The sequence below is a fragment of the Equus quagga genome, chromosome 14, assembly GCF_021613505.1.
Source record: "Equus quagga isolate Etosha38 chromosome 14, UCLA_HA_Equagga_1.0, whole genome shotgun sequence".
In the NCBI taxonomy this organism is placed as follows: domain Eukaryota; kingdom Metazoa; phylum Chordata; class Mammalia; order Perissodactyla; family Equidae; genus Equus; species Equus quagga.
In genome coordinates this window covers 61,744,460-61,764,213 of record NC_060280.1, presented here as the reverse complement: position 1 = coordinate 61,764,213, position 19,754 = coordinate 61,744,460, and the positions used below count along the sequence as shown (strand labels likewise).

At 49.0% G+C, this 19,754-nt stretch overlaps 1 protein-coding gene across 5 annotated transcripts in view; it reads right to left on the bottom strand.

Annotated features, from left to right (window-relative positions):
* Window positions 1–12,093: 12,093 nt before the first annotated feature.
* The window catches only part of TTC12 (tetratricopeptide repeat domain 12), a 50,017-nt gene continuing 42,356 nt past the window's right edge, over window positions 12,094–19,754 (bottom strand). For 2 of the 5 annotated variants that reach the window (XM_046684856.1, XM_046684855.1), the window contains exons 17-21: window positions 19,477–19,575; window positions 18,942–19,010; window positions 16,253–16,354; window positions 14,795–14,894; window positions 12,277–13,621 (exon numbers count right to left, since the gene is read on the bottom strand). In XM_046684856.1, coding sequence (XP_046540812.1) covers window positions 12,960–13,621; window positions 14,795–14,894; window positions 16,253–16,354; window positions 18,942–19,010; window positions 19,477–19,575 — 1,032 coding nt within the window. In that variant the 3' untranslated portion in view covers window positions 12,277–12,959. Of the gene's footprint in view, window positions 12,246–12,274; window positions 13,622–14,794; window positions 14,895–16,252; window positions 16,355–18,941; window positions 19,011–19,476; window positions 19,576–19,754 lie in introns of those variants that run through there. The other 3 variants (XM_046684859.1, XM_046684858.1, XM_046684857.1) reach the window with 3 other exon arrangements.

The window sequence follows — 19,754 nt, the reverse complement described above, 5'->3', positions numbered from 1 at the left end:
GTGGGACTGAGTCCTTGCCTTGTGGGATCTGATGCTAACTCTGGGTAGATAGTGTCAGAATTGAGTTGAATTGTGAGACTCACAGCTAGGGTCTGAGAACTTCTTGGTGGTTTGGGAAACATCCCTCCCTGACACACATGTCAGAGTTGTTTCAGAACTGTTAGTGTGGCTGTAAAATGGCAGCACGAGGGATCCCTGTGATGAAACTATTCTGTTTCTTGACAGAGAACCCACTACTGAATTTACACACGAATTTACACATGATAAAATTGCATAGAACACACACATCACATGAGTGACGTAAAACTAGTGAACTCTGAATAAAGTCCATGACCTATATAATTGTCACTGTTGTGATATTGTGTCATGATTATCACATAAGATGTTATCTTGGTGGGAAACCAGATGAAGGGTATAGGGGATCCCTGCATTATTTCCTACAATTGCATGTTTATCTATAATTATCTCAAAATGAAGTTTTTAAAAATGTGTGTAAAGCCCTCTTCCTCTTCCCTCTCTAATTTCCTTCTCTCCGTCTCCTCCCCCTTCCCCTCCGTCTCCTCCTCCTCCTTGTTCTTGTTATTTCCAGGCAACGCTACATTCTCAGAAGCAAAATCTTTCCATAACAGGAGAAAAGGAAGTCATCGAACATTTAGCACAGAAAGGCTTGAGGAGAAGGCCTGCCCCCTCTGGACACATAGAAACCTAAGAAGGGAGAGAAAAGGCCACTGTGTTAAAGTGTCTGAGGCGGGAGAGGATGGTGGGGAGGGAGCCGAGCAGTTCCCTCTAAGTCTCAATGCTCCCCCTCAGGTGACTTGGTCACGTAAGCCGGTACTCACAGATGAAACCAGAATTACATCTGACTGACTAAATTTGCAATAGTCATTCAGAGAAAGCCAGAAAAAAAAACCCACTTGCTATTCTCAGAATCATTTCAGAATTCTATGTATTCGGCGTACCTCACCGAGGCTCATGGGATCGTGTCCCAGCAGTTGAGATGTGCAGGCATACAGATAGAGGCTGGGCTGCAAAGCCAGGGGGCACCAGGCATGGCTCCACTGGGGCCACAGATGTCCCCATGGGGCCTGCTGCTAGTCTGCTGCACCCAGATGGTGAGTGCCTGATGTGCAGGTTTGCTGGGCATGTTTTTACCCAGGCAGATGGACTTGCTCCTGAACACTCCAGAGAAATAGCTCCTCTCAGGGCCAGGGTGGAGTCTGGAAGCAGGAGCGAGACTGGAGTGAACCAAGAATGGAGTAAAAGCATGTCTGGATTCGGCAGGATGTCAATTCCCTGAGAGTGAACATGTTTCCCCTTTGAAGGGCTTTTGATAAAAACTATCTGAAGTGTCAAGGAGCCAGAAACAGAAGCCCTGTGTTTCAGGAACCGCAGTTCTCATTGTCAAAATTATGGCTAAGGTTCTTTGTGACCTTGGGTGCTTGTGATCCCTGGGTTGTGTCCATATCAAAATTGAAAACAAATGTCCCAAGAATCCTGCTGCCTCAAGCAACTTAGAAGAAATGCCCTGGCCAGGGCTTTGGGAAACCTTGGTCGTGCACTGGCCTCATTAGGCTTAGAGCTTGTGCCTATTCCAAGAGGTCATGGTGTATAGCCTCTCTAGGAGCTATGAAGGGATTGTGAATTTAAATGTAAAGCTCTTTTAATTTAATAACGAGTCAGGCAGGGAGATGTGAAGAAATAACCCGTGACTCCCTCTGTGGGGACCCTGGAGGGAAAATACCCCCGGACATCAGCCTTGAGAATGGTCAGAGCTGTACTGTTTATCTGGTGATAAGCCAGCTTCCTCCTTCCTCTGGGCCCTTCCACGATGGGTGTGAGCCAGGAACGGCTGGGACTGGGAAAGGAGCTAAGCACTGAAGGGCAGCTTTCTAGGCTGTGCAACAGGGAGTGTGGGAAGCTTCTAACATGAAATGAAAGGGACTTCTAACATGCAACTGATTCCACGCTTCTAGTGTTCTGTCTGTCCCTTGTATTTCCTCATTGTTTGGCAAAGTTCTTTCTTCTTTCTTTTCTTTCTTTTAGGAATGGGGAATTAGTCAGACTACTTTGGGCACACTCAAAGAAACCACAAAAAGGATTTGCTTGCCTTTTCGCCATCTGGTTTAGGTGGTTGTAAAGAACACAAGTCTTCAAAGTCAAAAAACCTCAAATAGACTAGTGGCATGTGAGCTCCTGTACAGGATTCGTGGTCTGTCTTGTCCACTGCAGGATCCTCAGCACTTGGCGTGCAGGAGGGAGCTCATGTCATAGCTGATGGATGGATGAATAAATGAATGAATGAAAGGGAAGGTGAACCTCAGGAGGTAGATGCTAACTTTTGGCAGTCCTGCCCACCTTCCTTAGGGTCCTCTCCAGTCTCGTCAGTTCTTTCCTTCCCTTCAGTTTCCACATGGCCCACACCCCAGGGCCAGGCTGCTAAGACCTCTAGGCAGTTAAGCTTCCTGGCGATTAAGCTTCTGTGACAGCCCAAGGACTCCTTTTCCCTGGGGAAGATCCTTCAGCGATTCCCGTCACCGCTGCCTTCCTCTAATTGGATTCCTTATGATCATGGACGATGCTTTGCGAATGTTTTTGTAAATAGTTTTCTAAGCAAAGAGTTTTTCTGATGATTAAGAAGAAATTGATGGTGAAGCGTTAGGGAGCAAAGCAATAACAAGACCTGTCATTCACTGAGTCTTTGCTTTGTGCCCACTCCATCCGGAGTGATCAACCTGCATTGTCTCATTTAATCCAATTCCCTGAGGTGGGTACTATTATTGTTCCCATTTTTTTTTTTTTAAGATTGACACCTGAGCTGACATCTGTTGCCAATCTTTTTCTTCTTCTTCTTCTCCCCAAAGTACCCCCTGTACATAGTTGTATATTCTAGCTATGAGTGCCACTGGCTGTGCTATGTGGGACGCCGCCTCAGCGTCGCCCAATGAGCGGCGCCATGTCCTCGCCCAGGATCCGAACAAGCAAACCCCTAGGCCGCCGAAGTGGAGCACACAAACTTAACAATAGGCTGGCCCCTATTGTTCCCATTTTTACTGGCTTAGAGGAGTTAGAGGAGCTAAGTAACTTGCCTATGGTCATGCAGTTGGTCATTAGATGCCCCAGGACTTGAACTTGGCTTGCCTCTGGCCAAGGCACATACTTTTAACTCTGTAATACGGCCAGAAGGACCTTGATAAAATCAAACATGGCCCCTCAGACTGTGAGGTTCACCTGTGAGGTGATGGGGTCATGGCCAGGACTAAGTAAAGGGATCTGCTGGGGCATAAGTCAGCTGTGGGTGTTCACTGACACCCCCCATCCTCCATCAGCCCCTCAGGCAAGTGTGAGGGTGGGTGGGCTGGTACTGAAGGCAGAGCTTTGACTAATACTATACTCATCAGGACTTTGCCTGAGGCTAAAAGATATCTTTGGAAGCTGTGCCCGTAGAAAGGTCTGTATTCACTCAATCAAATTTGGCTTCTGGAGAAACTTCAGGATGACTTAGTCACAGTAGAAATGTCTCTTTGCCTCTCCTTTTTTTGGCTGAAAAGAGAGCAACGTGTCCTTGGGACTGTCAAAAGCCTTTTCCACCAGTAAGAGGGAAACTATACATGTGCTGGTAAATTTGCGTTTGAAAACTTGGGACAGAAGGTGTCAATCCGATGGAGTTTCAAGCTGGGAAAGGGAGCCCTTTAAATTTCCTCCAGCTCTGAGCTGTCCTTTCTCTCCTGGAGGAGTTGCTCAGGGATGACCTAGACGAGAAAGGAGAATGGTTGGTCCTGGGAGCAATTTGGAGTGGAGGAGGTGAGTTATTGAGGACGAGAACTGAAATACGCCGTTTCCAGGTATACAGTGGTGGGCAGCATCTAGTACTGGACACAAGGGTTGGCTTTTCATAGAAACCAAGACTGGTTTAGACAAGAGCCTACGGGTATTTCCAGATGTTGGCACTGAATGACGTGGGAACAGGTAACCGAATGAGACTATGTGTCTTTTTTGCCTTGAAAGTCAAAAGACGAACAGGACCCGCCGCCCCCCCCCCGCCCCCACCTCCCTGGCCCCCCTGGTGAGGGAGACTCTGCTCTGGAAGCAGAGAATAGGGAAGAGACCAGTGGCGCTGTCTTCAGGTCAGCCCAAACAAGGAAAGTGAAGGAGGAAGTCGGAGCACATTTTTCTGCCCAGCCTTTCGTGTGGTCTGAGTTTCATTCATTTCTCCCCATTTTCTCTCCCAACCCACAACCCATGTCCATTTCTGAAAAGTCCTCCTTCCAACATAGGAAAGGGACAACTTAGACATCACCCCTTCCAGGGAGTCATTCCTGACCCTGTGTCCCTTGCTGGGCTAGAAGCCCTATCTCCGTGTCACAAACATCACGGGAGTACCAATGGTACGTGATTCTGTGTTCACCCCTTTCTCTTGACCAGGTGCCCCTGGAGAGAAGAGACTGACCTCTGTGCCTTCTCCCAGTGCCTGGCTCATAGTGGGCACTTGATCAATGGAAGCTGTTATTCACTATAGTATCCAAGCCCAAACCATTACTATCAGTGGGGGTGATAGAGGGGGGCATGGAGAGTTTAAAGTGGGTGAGAGTGGCCAGGCCTCACCCCTGGCTGGCCCTGGTCAGAGTCCTCTATTGCCTCCCATGCTGAATTTCATCATTCAAGCCACAAATATTTATTGGGCACCTATTATGTGTTGGCACTTTTCTAGATACTTGGTCATGTCAGTGATCAGAACCAACAAAAATCAGAGTTCACATCTTGGCAGGAAGAGAGCAGTAGTGCAAACAATAAACAATGTATCCTGATAAATGGATTATGTAGTATCTTAAAATGGTATGTATCTGTTAAGACAGTATGTTTCAGAAAGAAAGGAGCTAGGAGAAATAAGGCAGGAACGCTTAACATTTAAACAGGTACTTTCAGGGCAAGTAGAATGTAGGTAGGATAAAAGGGTCGAGGGGAATCAGCTGGAGTATTGATAAGGGCTCTTTTGGTAACAGTGACAACTCAAACTGGCTTAAGCAAAAGGGGATTTATTATTTCACAAAAGTGGGAAGCCCAGTGATAGCCCTAGACACAGCTGGATCTGGGGGCTCAAACAATGATGTCAGGCCTCTCCTTAACTCCATCTCTTGGTTCTGCTTTCCTCTGTGTTGACTCTATTCTCTGTGACGCCTCCTCAAGGATGAGAGAGTCACCAGCAGAGCTCCAAACTCATATCCTATCTTCCCAGCAACCTCAGTGAAAAAGAGAGCTTCTCTCTTTCTTTTGCTCTGGCAGAAGTCTGGGCTGAGCTCTGATTGGCACTCTTCAGGTCACATGGCCATCTCTGAACCAATCACTACGATGAAAGGGATGTACAATGCTGTGATTGGCAGGTCCTGGACTCATGCTTCTCTCTGGAACCAGGGTTAGAATCAGCTCCACCTGAATCAAGTGGACTAAGCCTGGGGGAGGAGTCGTTCTTCAAGAAAAATTGAGATATCATTACCAGAACAGAGGGAATGAATGGGTGTTGGGCAAGTGAATACCAAGTGTCCAGTCTACAAGGAAATAGCAAGTCAAAGGCCCACACCCAGAAAGGTGAGCTGATCCGTCCCAGGTTGTTAGCCTGGCTGGGGTGGAGCTGGGACTCCTGGCTCTTGGTCCATGCTAATTCCAGAGTGCCCTCAGAAAGAACCCACGGGGGCCACCTTTTCTAGCCTCTCACTGCTGTGTAACCCCCCTGCAGATAGTGACTATCATTTCTCAATGACTCCAGGTACAGAAGCAAACAGCCAGCTATCTGGGAAGTCCTTATTTCAAAAACACCATTCCCGCTTCAATTTCTGACCTGAATTTCATATGATTCCACTAGTTCTCAGAAGCCCCAAAAAAAAAAAAACCCAAAAAACACCTATTTCTTTATTGCTTTTTGAATGGTTCAGAGCCTCAGAAGTGTGGTCCAACCAGGATGAAGAACCCTAGACTGAGAGCCTTTTAATGGAGGAGGGTGTCCCAAGGAAACTTCTAAGGGAAAGATGAGAACAGGTCTAGTCTTGTCAGAGGTTAGTCACCGCTGCTCCGAGGGCGTCATCCCTCAGCTGATGGGGTGAACAGGGCACACCACATTTCTCCTGATGGACTTCCAGACTCCCATGAGAAAAAGTCACAGCAGAGTTCATTAGAAATCATGACCGCCTGGGAGAAGGTCTGTTTCAGCAGACGTGATCCTTCTGTTTATAAACTGCTGTAATACTGACACACACAGACAGGAGTCTGAGACTTTTAAAGGCCTCCCTTTGCTTGAAGGAAGGACACCAGGGCACCCTGCCAGACATAGACATCAAAGTGATAACCCTTGTAATCCAAGGCTGGGGTTCAGAGGACCCCTGCCCTCAGCAGATGCTTCTCTTGCCCTGATGGATCGGGGCCAGCAGCATGTTAGCTCCCGGGGGGAGTTTTTGTTTGGTCTGCTTGGTTTTCCCCCTGATCGTGCCCTGCTGTGGTGATAACAGACATGGATGGGGAAATGTTATCCATTTTGCCCAGTTATTTTACACGATCTAGCACAGCACTTGGCACATAGGAGGTGCTTGATAAATATTTATTGAATGAATGAGGAGCTTTTCAGGATCAAGCTGTCATTTAAATAACCTTGGCTGAGGAGCCACTTGATACAACAACAGGGCTCCCCAGGACTGCAGTATGTGGAAATTCAAGCACCTCCATTTCCACAGAGAAAGCGTCCTGGCCTCCACATGCCACCACCCGTCGCCTCTTCTTATGCGTCCTGCCCATCAGATAAGGGGTAATCTTTTGCAGTGGGGAGATTTAAGCTGTTATCTCACAGACTGCTGATGGATGAGCAAGGCTTTCAGATAAAACCTTAAAGGAGTTAGAGTCTCAGTTTCCCCTTCATGCGCAGGGAACAAGCAAGATGAACTGGCTGTTTCCTGTGCTGCCATTTAGGCCAGAAAATTCGTGAGAGAGGGCTGAACAGTGGGCAGTGAGGGTCGAGGGAAAGGCTGGATTCTGATCCTGGCTCTGCCCTGATTTCCTCAGGAAATTCTGGACAAGACATTGGATCTCTGAGCTTCTCTTTCCTTAGCCTCAGATGGGAAATAATGCCTAACTGACAGGCACGATGTGCACATGAAATGAGGGCAGCCACGTGAAAGCCCTTTGAAGAAGTTAAAAGTACTTCCCTGTGTGAGGCCATTATCATCTCACCACAGGAGACAGACTGCTGGGGGAGGGTTCTGCCTGAAACACCAGGATTGTCTGGGGGGGTGCTTAGGATGAGGGTCTTTGGCCTACATTTGCCCAGAGGAAGCACAAAGGGGGCCATCCTGTTCCATGTCCCGTGGACATGATGAGGGAGAATCGTGAGAGTAGCCACATGCTTCTCTGAGGAGCGGGAGACTCAGCGGTGTGGGAGTCAAATGAGATAATGCCATGACCGAGAGGGAAGCCACTGTCACTACTGGGGACTCACCCACATGCTCTTGAGGACAGGGCCAAGCACCAACTCAAGGTCGTGCCCTCCAGAACGGCGTGTCCTTAGAATAAGTTTATTAAACTGTCTCTGTGTACACCTAATTCTCTTTTTCTTGTCCACAGTCTTCTCACAGAAGAGCTCTTCCAGGTCCTCCAACTAAAATTTAAATTCTGCTTGTAGAGAAAAAATAGACACAGAAAAGAATTTCACAACAATGAAGAACTTACAAGTGCAGAACACTGCAGTAGGAATTCAGAGACAGGGCAAGTAGTGTGGGCAGCAGAGGGCTTCACGTGGAGTGGAGCCACTGAGTGTCTAGAGGGACTCAGCGCAGATCTTGGACCAGTTTCTTGACCCCTCTGTGCCTCAGTTTCCTCATGTGTAAAGGGAGAATAATAATAGTACCCACCTCATTAGACAGAATCTGAAGCCAGTATTTAAGAAAAGGTACCTGCCATTTTTATTAGGTTAGGGCTTTGAGGATGTGTAGGATTTAAAGAAAGGAAAGGAGAAAGTCTTTTAAGTGCAGGACAGCAGGAGCAGAAGGAAGAAGATGGAAATGAGCAGAATGGAGGCAGACAGACATAGGGGAGCTGGCCTAAAAGAAAAACAGGACATGGTGGGAAGCCACCATTCAACAAATATTCCTCAGGCTTCCATGAGGTGCTGGAGCACCATGGCAAACCACAAAGACATGGGATGCAGGGTAAGTACCACAAAGACATGAGACCCAGGGTCAGTACCACAAAAACATGGTACCTGGGCTAAGTACTACAAAGACATGAGACCAGGGTCAGTACCACAAAGACATGGGACCCAGGGTTGGTACTGAAGATTGGCTAGCTGAGGTAGCGACCAGAATATGACCCTAAAACCAAGCTGACTTCAAGGCTTAGGGAGACCACACTGGATGGGTAATGTGGAAAGGTCACGTGTAATTTTATCAATATTATTTATAGGGAAAAATAACTTGAGGGGTAATAATAAATATGCTTATTTTAAATTATACCTAAAATTTATGAGTCATAGCAGTTACTCATACACAGTGTAAGGAATGCATATAAATCTTACAGTAGTTTAAGTAAAATAATGTGGGTGCTTTATCAGCAAAACTTGAAAAAATTTAAAAAGCGCTATGTTCTTACTACCCCCACCACACCCGTAGGCACACACTCACACACATGCACACACATACACTTAGACACACACACACACCAGTGAAAGAGTTTGCCCTTTATCCTGTAGGCAGTTGTGAGAAGGTGCCTAAGGAGGGGTGCAACACAATGGAAGTGGTGTTTAAGAGGATTATTGTGGCTGCAGTGTACGAAATGGCTTAGAAGACACAGTAAGACAAGGAGATCAGCAAAGAGGCCATTACAATAAATCAAGTCAACCAAATTCCGTGCCTGTCTTTTTCTCATTTCCCCCAATATTGATAATGCAGTGCAGAGTTCAGCAAAGTCTAATCCCATCTAATGCACTTCTCAATCCTTCACGCTCTCCTGTGCGCCCCCCGACCTCATCTTCATTCCCACCATCCATCCTCCCAGACCAGTCCTCCACTTCTACAGGCCAGTCGACATCCCGGATAACATTGAACTTGGAAGCCCACTTCTCTATCGCCCACCTTCTGGCAGAGTCGGCCCCTTCTAATCCCAATAAAAATCCTCATACTGTATTTAAGAACTCTAGAAAAGAGCCCATACGGATGCCAGGGAAGGGACATATATAGAAGCAGCCGACTTTAGTAGAACGACAACTACTCCGCATGATGCTGAGAGCTTTACAGAAATCCGCTCATTTAATCCTTATGACAACCCTTAAGTACGTGTCACAGTGCCAAATCCCCCCCCCCCTTACCTTTTATGGTCAAGAAAATTGAGGAGCTCAGCAGTGCACTGAGGTTATAAAATTATAAGCAGTGGACTGTGCCCTGAGCCCTGGCATCAGGACATTGTGTCTGCGCTCTGGCCACTGCACTTACCGCTTCCAGTCTCCCTTGAGTCCCTGCCTTCTCTGCACCCCTGGTCCAGAGGGTCCTCACATATTGAGGGCAGCTCACTTAGCCTTTTGGAGTCTTGCTTTCTCGACTACTTATTTGTAAAATGGGGGGTGGGGGGCAGAGGTACACACTTTTGAGCAGTGAATTATATTTGCAATAAATGAATTCCAATAAAGCAGATACTGGATTAGATGGTCCCTGAACTGTTTTCAGCTTGGACATTCTAGGAGCCTTTGTCCTCACCACCCATCCCAATATTTCTCACTGTCTTGCTGTGCCTTTGATCTAGTCTAAATCTCCATTGCATGTGGACTGATCCATTCTTACATGGAAATTCATCTCGGCTGCAGAGAGATGAAGTCCGCCCGTGCATGCCTATGTGTGGGTGGACTTGTGGCTCGAGGGGAAGTGAGGTATCTAAATGAGCAGACGGAGCTGATGAAGACTAAAAGGACAAATGTGAAGTTAGAGGCAGACATGTGACCAGAGGAGTGATGCTCAGGCTGAGCTGAATCGGCACATATGGTGGACTGCCACACTCACGTGGAGCAGCTCCCCTCAATCTGATGCTGTGGGGTAGGAGGAGCTGGCAGAGCAGGTCAGCCATCACTGCTCCCACTGCTTCGCCGGCACCCAAGGGCCTCTCCCCACCCCCTGCCAGGGCTGGGACCCAGAGCAGCCAGAGAAATCCAATCTTGGCTTCAGGGCAAAATCAGACCAAGGGGCAGAATGCCTCCAGGGAGAACTCATTCGGCATTTTGCCTTTGAAATTGAGATCAAATTAGAGGTGTTGTTAAAAAAAAAAAAAAAAAAAAGTCATCCAGCAGGCTTCGTCGTCCAGCAGGCTTCAGATCCCAGAAGCGCAGTGCTTCAGGGGCTCCGCAGCAGCACTGGGAGCTGTCCGAGGTGCCGGTCAGCTGGAGGTCCTGCTGTTACCCATGCCTCCTTTCCAGGGCACTCAGGAAGGGTGGGGCCTGCAGCCCCTGCGGCTTGAGGAGAAAAGAACTAATGACACCCTGATGAATGTGTAGGTGGAGAGGCAGTCTTTGGAACCAACAGGCTTTCCTGATTCTGAACTGAGAACAAGCAGCAAGGGACAGTGAGCATCTGTTGGGGAGGGGACTTTGGGGCATTGCTCCCAGCACCTATGGCCCTTCCTGTGTCGGGGCTCCCAGCCCACCGCACACTGGGTTCTGCTGATATAAGTGCAGCCTGGCCGCAGGCCCTGACAGGCCCCAGTCACACAGGTCTGGGTGAGAAGCACTGTCACCCAGCTGGTGAGCCCTGGGTGTGCTCAGAACCCCACCTCGCCCAGGCCTCTTACCTCTAGGAAGTAGTATGAGGAGGCAGGCCAACAGCTGGGTCTTGGGAAATCCTCAAATCCTCGTGTCTGCCGCCAGGCAGGCGCAGGAGACAGGGAAAGGCAAACAACAGCCGAATAATTGCTTGCCTTTGCTGTGATGCAGTGAGAACCTAGGAGGATGAGCAGATTGGCGAGGGTGGGAGAGGGCAGGGACTGAGTTCATGGTCATTTTGGGTCACCATTAAGTGAATGCCTTCTATTTTCCAATCACCTAAGCCAGGCAGTTCACATATGTTATATCCAAACCCAAGAACCCTGGAAGTAGGGGTTGTTGCTCCCGTTTTACAGAGAGGAAACTGAGGCTCAGAGAAACTAGATGACCTTTCCCCAAGCCACATTTAGTAAGTGGGGGAGCAGGGTAGGATCATAATTCTTTGGAACTTTGGTCTGGGCCTCTTGGCATTCACTATAACATGCAGGTCCTGCCTCCTAAAATGGTGAAGTGATTATACTGAGAAGTGGAAGAGGAGTGTCACTTACTGGACTTTTTGCTTCAGGCCTTGGGTTCCAGCGGTGGCCCTACCAGTTTCAGAGTGGACGTGGAGCAGCTGTGAGGGAGAAGTGCCTTTTGGGGATGGGCTGAGAGTGCAAGGTGGGTTAGGGAAGTAAATAGGTCTGTACGTGAGAGTTCAGTGCAGAAATGGATCTCCCTGCTTTGGCCCTTTAAACAGAACACAATCTAACCCATGGAACGGGGTGCTCACAGATCATTCGATGGGCTGGAGGAGGGCACCAGGTGGTGCTTCCAGAACGATTCCCCGGACTGTACAGACCTCCCTGCCAGGGCAGTCGCCCCCCACACTGGACCCACTGAAATCAACAGCACGTGCCACAGCGGTGGGCCAGGTCTCAGGAAGCTGCCTGCACCGCTGATGCCCCCACAGCTGTCTCCTGGCACTCCAAAGCTAGGAAACAGATGCTGAAATGCTGCTGCTGGAAAACCTGACGCTTCCAGCATGTCACCAGCAGAGAACAGCAAAAGGGGCAGAAAGGGCATTAGGCTGGAGCATCTAGTGCCCATCTAGACCCGTCGCTTACAGGCACTCTGGGAAACATGGCTTTTCATTTGCTGGCATCCACCTCTGCAGAGCAGAAAGGGACATTAAAAAGAGGGCATGATGGATGCTGAGCAGCCCTGGGCAGCTCCTACCACAGTAGCCAGGCTGATGCCCACTCTCTTGTTGCCAACAAAAACCAACAGACCAGCACGCTGAAAATCAATATTCGCTTCTGGAGTGGATATTTAAAAAGTCTTTATTAGCACAGGAACAGCCCATAACCCACAGCTGTGTGTTTGCAAAAATGTGCACAGATACCACGTCTCTTAAGAACCGCTGATGTGCTTCATTGTAGAGCTGAGAATTTCTATTCCGTGAAGCTCTCTCAGTTGGGCAGCAAACCTGTCATAATCAGAACACAAACTCCAGGACATCAATGCCATGGGGCCGACTTCTGGCGCCCAGAGCCAGCCCCCCTCAGGCAGGAGCTGGCTGGGAGAGGGGCAGCGGCTGTGGCACTGGGAACCCTAAAAATCACCGGGGCTGAAGCCCTCAGGGAGGCCCACAAAACACTGCGAACCCTCTCACTGTGAGAGACAGATGTGACAGGCTGATCCGATGGGACCTGGCTCTCGGGAACTCTCCAGCAGGTTGCCACTTTGAGCATATCCTAGCTAACGTGCCTTGCTTTCTGTGGAAGAAAGATTTTATTTATTCCTTCCATTTGAACCATCAGACAGAACTTGAAAGGGCTGGAGCTGTCATCCAGGCCAAGCCTCTCCTTCTACAGAGGAGGAATCAGAGGGGTGCAGCAGTAAGAGAGGGAACCAGGCAGGCCAGAGCTCCTCCCTGTCCACGGCAGGCACCCCTCTTATATACCAGAGCTCCAGCCTCTGCCACGGGTGGGCAGCCTCCAGGAACACGGATGACTAGGTGTTTAAATGCACCAGAATGGGGCCAGAACAGAAGTTTGAGCTAAAACAGAAGCAACGTACACAGTTAAAGCGAAGCTCTTGCCCTGGCTTGTCAGGGGGTCTTAGACACGCCATTCTGCATCTTGCTTCAGCTTTCGTCCAGGACAAGAATATTAGCCTCACTGATGACTCTCCCATATGCTTAAGCCCAGGCGAAAAAATGAAGTGGGAGGTCTACCCGTTTCTGGAAAAGTAGAGGAGAGAGAAAGGAGGGAGAGAGAAGGGGCGATGGCACGAGGGAGAAGAAGGATGAGCAGAAAGAGGAGGAGAGAAGGACAGAAGAGAATGAGGGAGTGGAATGGACAGAAGACAATGGCAGCAGAGTGCATGGAACAAATCCGTGCCAGATGAATGCCTTTGTTCTCCCTGGCTGGGGCTTGAGAGCTCCCAGTTTCCTCAGGGAAGGTTTCCTCCAGAGCAGCAGCTCCCGGGCCCAACACCTGCCCGCACCCAAGGCACCAGGGCTCCTGGTTTCCCCATGGAGCTCCGTGGGGCGGAGTCCCAGCCCCAGCCCAGTGCCTTGGCTTGGCTCACCCCACTCCTCTCTGGATGTGAGCGGCACAAGCCACCCCAGGTACCTTGGCTCAGCTGTGCACAGCTTCCCCAGAGCGATCCCTGCATTCAGCTGTACGGCCGTCTTCTGCGCATCTCCGCCTGCATGCTTCAGCAAGACCTGCACGATGTCTGTCTTCAGCAAGGAGGACGCAACGTGCGGCACCTCCATGCAGTTCCCCAAGCAGAGGGCCGCGTTGCCCACCAGAATCTCATCCTCTGAGCTGAGCAGCTTCATCAGAACACCGAACTCTACAGGGATGGAAGAGAACCAGCATCTTCCCTCAGGATCCCAAACAGAAGGCTGGCAATGGGACAGGAGGGCACAGGAGGTGTCAGTGGACTCTGAGCTTCTCCAGAAGCTCTGAGGAAGATGTATCACTCACTCATTCAGAAAACCTTTATTTAGCACTATGAAGCTGCTTGGCCCCTTGCTGCATCTCTGATGTATCTCAGGAGCCCAGAGCAGTGCCTGGCATGGCACAATTATTGCGAGAATGACAGCTATGCATCTGATAGGTCTGTCCTTTCTAAAGTCCCCATTCTTTTTTTTTTAGGAAGACTGGCCCTGAGCTAACATCTGCTGCCAATCCTCCTCTGTTTTTTTGCTGAGGAAGACTGGCCCTGAGCTAACATCCATGCCCATCTTCCTCTACTTTATATGTGGGATGCCTACCACAGCATGGCTTGCCAAGTGGTGCCATGTCCACACCCGGGATCCGAACCTGTGAACCCCGAGCCGCCAAAGCAGAACGTGTGCACTTAACCACTGCGCCAGCCCCTAAAGTCCCCATTATTAACCTCTATACTCCACCAGACAGCCCCAGAGGCGGCGGCCAGGGGCCTGCTCTCTATAGCTGCAGGGCAATGAACAGGGTCCGGAAGAAAGGCTCCTCCTTCTATGGGGGGACGCCTCAGTTCACTTCCTTTGTCGTCCCGAGGAGGTGTTGGGAGAACGTTAGCAGGCTGCCTCGGGGAACCCCTGCTGCGAATGACTGCGGCCAACTCAGTCACTAGAGCAAAGATAGGCTCAGACTCAGATATTTCCCTTGTTCAGTGAAGGCTGAAGGCTCCCACGCTGCCCCAAGAAGGAAGAGAACCCGTGTTGAGTCAGTCTAAGCAGAAGGCTTTAGAAACCATTTCAGTGTTCTTGGTGAGAGGAGGGAGCTCCCGCCTTCGGCCCTGTTCTCTCTGAGCTGTTTCGCAGCTGAGTCTCCAGTGCAAGCATGCTACCTGTGAGCAGCTGAAGGCTAATTACACGCTTTCAGAGCCGGAGGGGAAATGACATCTTGCTCCATGAACACTGCTGAAGTCTGGGGCGAGGGCAGCAGCCTTGACTCACTCCTCATCTGCAGTTCCCTTTGCAGCTTCAAGGATGGATTAACCTCTGGGGTGTGGGCTCCATGTAATGAAACGACCACTCACTTTTATCCAGCCTGATCACTTCTTCTCGTGCTTCATGGTTACTGTTAGTGCAGACAGCTAGTGTCTTGACGGCATAACGTGATGCAGTCTGGCCTCCCGTCTAGATTTCAGGAAAAAATGAGAAAATAAAATCAATCCTATGATTGTTCTTGGCCAGAAATCACAGTGAACAGCTGCGATTGTGCTAGTGGCTTCCTAAACTTCTAAAAGAGAGTTCCACTGAGGATGGCGCATGCTTCCTGGTGAGCAGGCCTGGTCCTTGCTGGGGCAGAGGGTCACTCACCTCCTCTCTGACACAGCCTGCAGCTCCCATGTGAACGGAGGCCTGTCATGTACACCTGAGTCATTACCTGTGGAAGGCTTCATGAGTAAACGGCTGAGAAGAGAAGGATGCTGTCGACTGGCAGGTCTACCGAAAAGGGAGGGAAGGCCCTCCCATGTCATTTCACCATTTGAGAATGAGGGCTGACTTGCTGAGGCTGTCAGGCTAACAGGCCTGCACAGAAACCATCATGAACCTACATCATTTTAAGAGGTGAAAGCTGTCAAATCATAACCCTTAAGATCACCCATTGCGGGGTCTTTAAAACACACATGTGTAGGTATGCATGCAGAACACACATGTGTTCGAATGTGTAATGCACATGTGTGTGCATGCAATCAGCAGCCTCTGGCCGGTTTGCGAGAATTGTGCAGAGTGAATGATGGTCATCATCCAAGTGCGGCCTAAACACAGACCCAGCGTCCTGCCCCTCAATATTGCCCCTGCCCCAGCAGCAGCCCCCCGATACAGCACGCTTCCTGGCCCCACTCAGCCTGGGGTTTTATGACTATGTCTCCCTTGGGGTCGCCACACTAATGTAGGTGAGTGAACCTTACTGGGAACATACATCGCAGGCAGAAGCCAGAGATGGCAGCCTAATAAGTCACCTCCTCCTTTCAGGAGAATCTAGTTAACTATTGTACTGACTTGCTCAGATTCACTGCGCTTGGATCACAGGGAAAACCCAAACATCCTTTTGTCACATGGTGACTCTCTGCACCCTACGTATCTCACAAATGGAGTTACAGCCAATATTCTCCAGATAACTGGACAGAGCATCATGAGCAGGAAAACCTGAGCAAAATGAGGGGCCTGAGAAACCCTGTTGAAAGCCACTCAGACCACCTTTTTCAGGGACAAAGCCCGTGCATTTTTAAGTTCAGCTTGAGCAGTAAGCCATTTTTGTGGATGTACCTAATGAACAACTCACTTATTCATTTAACAATCTTTCGTCGATGTTCAGAGCACAGCCTGGGTGGACAGGCAGGAGAGAAGTCCCATTTAAGAAGTTTAAAACCCAGCAGAGATGAAGCAGCAGCACCTTAACTGAACAAAACCCTCCTGAATTCTGCTCCCCAAATAAAACACGACACTCCTGGAAACTCAAGAGGTTGTAACCAAGGAAGCGATTTTACCTTCAGGAATTTCATCATTTTCTTCACCACTCCTGCTCTTAGGGCCTCCTCAATGATTTTCAGAGAGGAAGAAAGGGTGCGGCTGAGAACGCCAGCAGCTCTCTGGGGGAAGCAGACAGTAAAGGTGGATTAAACCTTCTTCTCAGAAATGTTGACAACCTTTCAAAGTTAACACGCAGTTTGGAGAGGCAAAACCAATCATGAGTATTGGGAACAAAACATACACTGTGATTTTAAAGATACGTAATGGCCGAGGAATAGAGAGCAGGTTGTTCGTTTCCATAAAGCTGCTGTGTGGGCAATTCAAAGGGCTGAAGCCTTGTCCCTCGGCACACAGAGGCCCAGCTGGTCCCAGCCTCACACAGGACCAACCAGTTCCACTCTGGGAAGAAAGTCCTGCCCAGGAGCTCGGCCGTGCGCGCACATCAGCAGGGGCCTTATTCCATGGTAGACCTGCACTGACTTTCTGCGTCGTTTAGATTTTCTTTTGTCTTTTTGTTCTACTTTCTGGGAGACTTCATTTACTTTATTTTCCAGTGCTGCTTTTTTTTAAAACAGCAAGCTGTTACTGTTTTATGGCTATAATACTATCTTGAATTTTTCTGAGGCTATAAATGATAGTTGTTAATATTTTTCTTCTGTTTCCCAAATCGTCTCTATTTCTTTCAGGTCAACTTTTCTGCTTATCTTGGTTTTTACCTATTTGTACACCTTTCCTGAAATGTCTGGTGACCCTTAGCTGCGTGGTCACATTTATGAGAAAAGCAATAAAAATGTGTTTCAGCATATGCTGTGTTTATGGGCAGTTTGTTGACTGACAGGTGGAGAGGTGGCACTTCCAAATACGAGAAAGCAAAAATCTTTTCTCTGGTCTTTCAATTCTTTTAGAGAAAAAGTGCTCAGATTTTAGGCCTAAGGTATAGATGCCTGGCTGCCAAATGCAATTCCCCATCTCTCGCTTGTGCCCTCTGTTGTACCTGGTGATTGACGTCTCAGTCTTCTCCAGATTACTGCAAGACGAACCGGCTACCTTCCCAGCTGTGTCCCTCTGTCTGTACTCTACACTAAGGTTTCTTCGGCCCCACCTCGTTAACCGTCACTCCTGCCGCTGTTCTCCATCTTCCAGAAACTGGTTAAAACGACTTACCATTGGTGACCTCTTGTCTGTTCCCTTTTTCAGTGTGGGTTTCTACTGTTTTTCCCCCAATGCCTTTTTCATTTTTTTTTATGGATACTTTTTTTGATGAGGAAGAGTGATCCTGAGCTAACATCTGTTGCCAATCTTCCTCTTTTTTTTTTCTCCCTAAAGCCCAAGTGCATAGTTATAGGTCACTGTAGTTCTTCTATATGGGACGCCGCCACAGCATGGCTTGATGAGTGGTGTGTAGGTCTGTATCCAGGATCCGAACTGGCGAACCCCAGGCTGCTGAAGCGGAGCACATGAACTGAACCACTAGGCCATAGGGCCGGCCCCTAGTTTCATTTTAATGAGGCCTCCAGAGAGAGAAGGGAAAAATGTGTGTATAATCATGTTATCAGTCTTGTTTCCCTAATCTGCTTCCTACAGCTAGAATGTTACTACAGCTGACACTACAGATCTCTTTTTAGGCCCAAGACAGTGGAGAGAGAGCCTTACTGAGGGACTGGATTCCCCTCCTGAAGCTGCTGCCCTGCTCAGCAGCAACCGTGGCACAAGCACGGTCCTGGGAAAGTCTGGCAAGAGAGTCCTTGAAGGGTTAGCGTACAACTAGTGCAGGCCTCGCCTGAGGTTTAAACCACCCAGAAAAGCCCCCAAGTGCACAGGAAGAGTGGTTTTCTACACAGTTGCAGGGGGTTCCAGGGAACCTAAAACTGACCACACATTCCTGGAGCCCAGGTTAAAAACTTTGCGCTTTAATGTCCAAATTGACTTCAGGGAAGTTGTGGGCATGCTAGCCCCAAACAGGGTGCGGTAGATCTGCTCGGGACTTTTATTGCAACCCTGGAACCAGTCCCCAGTCTACGATCCTCGAAGGGCTGGTTTCCCGACCTGTCCTGGATGGGACCCCAACTGTTCCTCCAGGCTTTAGGGCCCTGACCCGATAGGTGGAAAAGTTGGGATGATTCCTAATGTGAGAGAAAAACACATCTTAGGATGATGGCAAATAGCCTCGTCTCCTGATGCACTGTGCTAAACACAGGCCTTTCTCAGTTTTCTTATCCAAATGTCAGAAACAGAAGTCAGAAAGCCATTCTAGCATCTCTCTCCAAGGGGGCTAGAACCACGATGCACAAACTGCCTCCAGGATCGCTGGCTTCAAAAGAGGGGCCTGGCTTTGTTGATTATGGAAAAGGGATTCTAAAGAAAACCACCTGGCCTGAAATAGGATGAATCAGACAGCTTACACTCTATAAGCTGTTAAGTTCCGGACCATACAGAAGAGGGATTCTTAACTCGGGTTCCTGGACTCTAGGGGGTCTACAGATGAGCACTGGGTGGGGCCCCCAAATCCCCTGAAACTGTAGGCACATTTGGTATTTATGTGCTTATGGGCGCCTTTTGAGGAGTATGTCTGCCCCCTACCTCAGAAAGGCAGCAGATTCTCAGAGCTGTGGTGACTTCGAAAGGGTAAGAAGTATTCATAGTAAAACAAAACAAAAGGACAACAACGAAGGACACTGTTTCTGGATTTCCCTGGGAGAAGCTTACTGTCAGGATTCCTCCATCCTGGCTGTTCAGCAGAGCCATGCACCTCCTGCTCACCTCCATGGCCCAAACCTACAGCGGTGGGGAAAGGGAAGAGATGTGAAGGTTCTGGTAATCTGAAGCTCTATGGAGCTCCTTCTGAGCACTCAAATAGAAATGACCACAGCACCTCGCAACTTCACTCACAACACCTTCTCCCACTGCTCTCATTTCTTCCCATGTCCGTCTCCCCTGACTACGTGGCAATACTTTCAAAGCAGGGGCCACTTTTATCTGACTTTGTAAATGCAGAACCTAGCACCATGCTCAGTTCCTCCTGGACACTCAGTCAGTTTTCTGGATGAAGGCCCGACTGAGTGACTCGTCCCTCTCTCAGCGGAGCAAAGCGACAGAGCATCCATCCAGCTCTGCCCATTCCGCCTGCCAGGGTTCGAGTCCCTGTGCTTCTCTTCTGTTTGTGAAAATGAGAACAGTTCTATGCAACAGAATGTGTTTGGGTTGTCCCAGGGTTCCAGGTAGGGAGAAAAGGATGCCATACCTCAGAGACAAAGGGGGATTGAAGACACAAGTTCATCATGAGTCCTAGGAGTGTATACATGACCTCTCTGAACAGGTCCACATCCTCCTCACACCTGGCCTATGGAGACAAAACATGCTAATCAATGGCCTTTCTTCCTTGCAGCCTTTCACAGTCATCTCTTCCACTTGGCAATGGTCTCAGCATTACTCACACTCCCTAAATTGCCAATGTCATTAACCTAAGTGATGTTGGAAGATCAGAGACCAATTCTATGAGTTAGCATTAACACAGGAGAC